At 43.6% G+C, this 2,943-nt stretch overlaps 2 gene segments (V, D, J or C); both read right to left on the bottom strand.

Moving 5' to 3' along the window:
• Window positions 1–609: 609 nt before the first annotated feature.
• LOC131982857 (Ig heavy chain V region MC101-like) lies at window positions 610–1,056 on the bottom strand. The segment is given in 2 exon segments: window positions 610–917; window positions 1,014–1,056. Coding segments are annotated over 2 exon segments (351 nt in total).
• Window positions 1,057–1,267: 211 nt separating this feature from the next.
• On the bottom strand, window positions 1,268–2,143 carry LOC131983046 (Ig heavy chain V region MC101-like). The segment is given in 3 exon segments: window positions 1,268–1,345; window positions 1,701–1,999; window positions 2,101–2,143. Coding segments are annotated over 3 exon segments (420 nt in total).
• Between the last annotated feature and the right edge of the window lie 800 nt (window positions 2,144–2,943).

Below are 2,943 nucleotides of genomic sequence, written 5' to 3'. Positions count from 1 at the left end.
CATTTCATTGCTATGCGGACGATGTACACATATATTTGCCGCTAAAAATGAATGACCAAACCTCTGTGCAGGTCTTATTAGACTGCCTGAAAGACACTCAGTCATGGATGGAAGCAAACTTTCTTACTTGAAAACATTATTAAAAACCCATTTATTCTCCTTGGCGTTCAGTCCCAGCTAGGCAAGAATCCATGGCTTTTTTACTTTTTACTCTTTTATCTTATTTTTTAATTCTGACTCTGTTTTTAGATTGAGTTTTTATTACGATTTTATTGTTTTATTGTTTTTAGATTGGGTTTTTATTACTATTTAATTGTTTTATTTTTTCCCAGTATTTTATTGTTTTAATTGTTTTTAGCTATTACTATATTTGTGTATGATTTTTATTGTATTTTAATGACTGTACAGCACACTTGACTTGACATGACTTGACTTGACGTGACTAGAACAATGATAGCAGTGAGTCATGCTTTGGTTTCTTGTTTCAAAGTGGAAAGAGTTGTTGCTTTTATGCTATATAGATGTTTAATATATACTTGAGTGTGCCCTGTGGAAAAATAGAGGAAGCAGTTTTTGTTTGACTCTGCTATTACAATCTCTCACTGTGTCTCATCTGACACAGTAATACACAGCTGTGTCCTCAGGCTGCAGATTCTGTCCTTTTAGAGTCACTGTTAGAGCAGACGTGTCTCTGCTGTAGCTGAACTTGTTCTTCAGAGCATTATTTTGACGTAAGCTACCTCCACCCCACTGATGGGAGATCCAGTCCATGGGTTTTCCTTCACACTGTCTGATCCAACCTGTTGCATAGCTGTCATCAGTCAGAGAATAACCAGAGACCTGACAGCTGATGGTCAAAGACTGTCCAGGCTGCACAACCATTGAGTCTGGCTGGATGAGATCAATACTGTTCACACCTGTGGAAACACAAATCAACATGATCTCCATCATTCATGTGAATATTCAGTGTTTCTAATGTGTTTATTAGTGTGAATCCAGTGAAAGCTGCTCACAGGATCCAGCTGCCAGCAGCAGTATCAGAGCTACAGAGAACATGGTTGATGTTGAAGCTGAACTGATGTGAGCTCTTCTCTCCTCTCACTGACACACACACACACACACACACACACACACACACACACACTTCACTTCTTTATGAGGCAACACAAGGAGGCGGATTTACATACTGTTGACACTAAATCAGCTGACTAATGTATATTCAAATAATTCTAAATGAAGATGAAACTTTCAGGTGTTTTTCTTCATCTCAAAGAAAGAGAAGGTGGAACTTGAATCTCTGACAGTTTAGATTGTTAGCTTGACTTTGATCATAATGAAGTTGGCTCAAGAATTTTCATTCAACCACGAAAGCAGTAATGATTGATTTTCTTGAACCAAAAATGATGGAATAATGGAAGAGAAGCTGACTTTTAATGGTTGATTTCTACTGTAGTGAGAAAGGTTTTTGTACACACAATGATGTTTCAATGATAATGATTTTAGATTATTTATTTGATATGAAATGTTGCTGTAAAATGAGATGAAGAACCTTTGTTGTTAGACGTCCTGTTTACTGTAACAGTGAGCTGGTGTTGAAGTCATTAGTGGTCTGAGGGCTCCTCCTCTGGTGGCTTCATGTTACAAGTGTTCAGGCACTGAGGGGTTTTTGTTCAGCTCTACTGATGCTTTGTGTCACTGTGATCTCTGGCACAGTAATACACAGCAGTGTCTTCAGGCTGCACATTCTGTCCGTTTAGAGTCGCTGTTTTGCTGGAAGAGTCGAGGCTGATACTGAACTTGTTCTTCAGTGAATCTTTGTAATCTGCAGTGTATCCAACACGGTGATCTCCAATCCACTCCAGTCCTTTCCCTGCAGGCTGTCTGATCCAAGCTGTAGCATAGCTGCTAAGAGAAAAAGAGACCTGACAGGTGATGGTCAGACGTTGATCTGGCTGCACAGTCACAGAGGCTGGCTGAGTCAGCGTTTCACACTTTACACCTGTGGAGGAAAACATGTTGAATATTGAATGAGTGTAATAAGAGTGAACAGTCAGTGTGCTGTGATCATACTGTCAGTGTCTCTGCCTCAGTGAGACTCACAGGATCCAGCAGCCAGCAGCAGCAGCACAGCTACAGAGAACATGGTTGGTATTGAAGGTGATCTGATGGGAGCTTCTCTTCTTCTGCTGCAACTGACAGCATGATATCAAGTCTTTATAGCAGACTGTGAGGAAGTTCGCTTTGCATAGAGAAGGACACTGACAGGCTGTAAAGGAAGGATGGACTGTCCTGTCATAAGTAGTGTGGGACTCTCCAGGTGTTTTAACCACTGGTTCATACTTAGTGTTTGACCCTCAGTACCTGCAGACATTTATGCCCTCATTTATCAAGCGAGCTTATGTGACCGGGTGAGCCATTTCCCTCCTGGTCACTGCATGGCGCTGTGCCAGCTGTGTGCAGGTTAATTGGGGCGTGGCGCGGTGTGTGTGTGATTGAAACAGGTGTGTTGGTCACTTCTCTCCCTTTTCTGATTCTACACTGCGGCGCGTCTGGTGTGTTGGTCGCCGTGCAGGTCCGTGTCTCCTCGTCGCAACATTAAGGTAGGCATCCCGTCCTAACTGCCGTCTTGTGTTACTTTTATTTGGCCCTGGGGCTTCATCCTCCGCTCCGTTGCAGTGGCATGGAGCGACGGTGAGCCGGAGGGGGCGAGCAGTTCGGTCGGAGCGTGTGCTTGGGTGCAGTAGAGCTCAGAGGTAGGCTGCTCTTAATTGTCTGCTGTTGCAGTTTGCCTCTCAGTGCGCTAGTTGTGACACTCTCTCTCTTTGTCGCTGTACAGCGGGGCGCTGTAACCAGCGTCTCCCACTCTCCTAGTCTGCACTTATCCGTTTGGCGTCCTGGTGTGTATCCGGTCATCGGCCACCACGACGAGGTCTGCTGCTGTCC

The sequence above is a fragment of the Centropristis striata genome, chromosome 13, assembly GCF_030273125.1.
Source record: "Centropristis striata isolate RG_2023a ecotype Rhode Island chromosome 13, C.striata_1.0, whole genome shotgun sequence".
In the NCBI taxonomy this organism is placed as follows: Eukaryota; Metazoa; Chordata; class Actinopteri; order Perciformes; family Serranidae; genus Centropristis; species Centropristis striata.
Note: the sequence above shows the minus strand (reverse complement) of the source record. Positions and strands in the feature narration are given on the sequence as shown.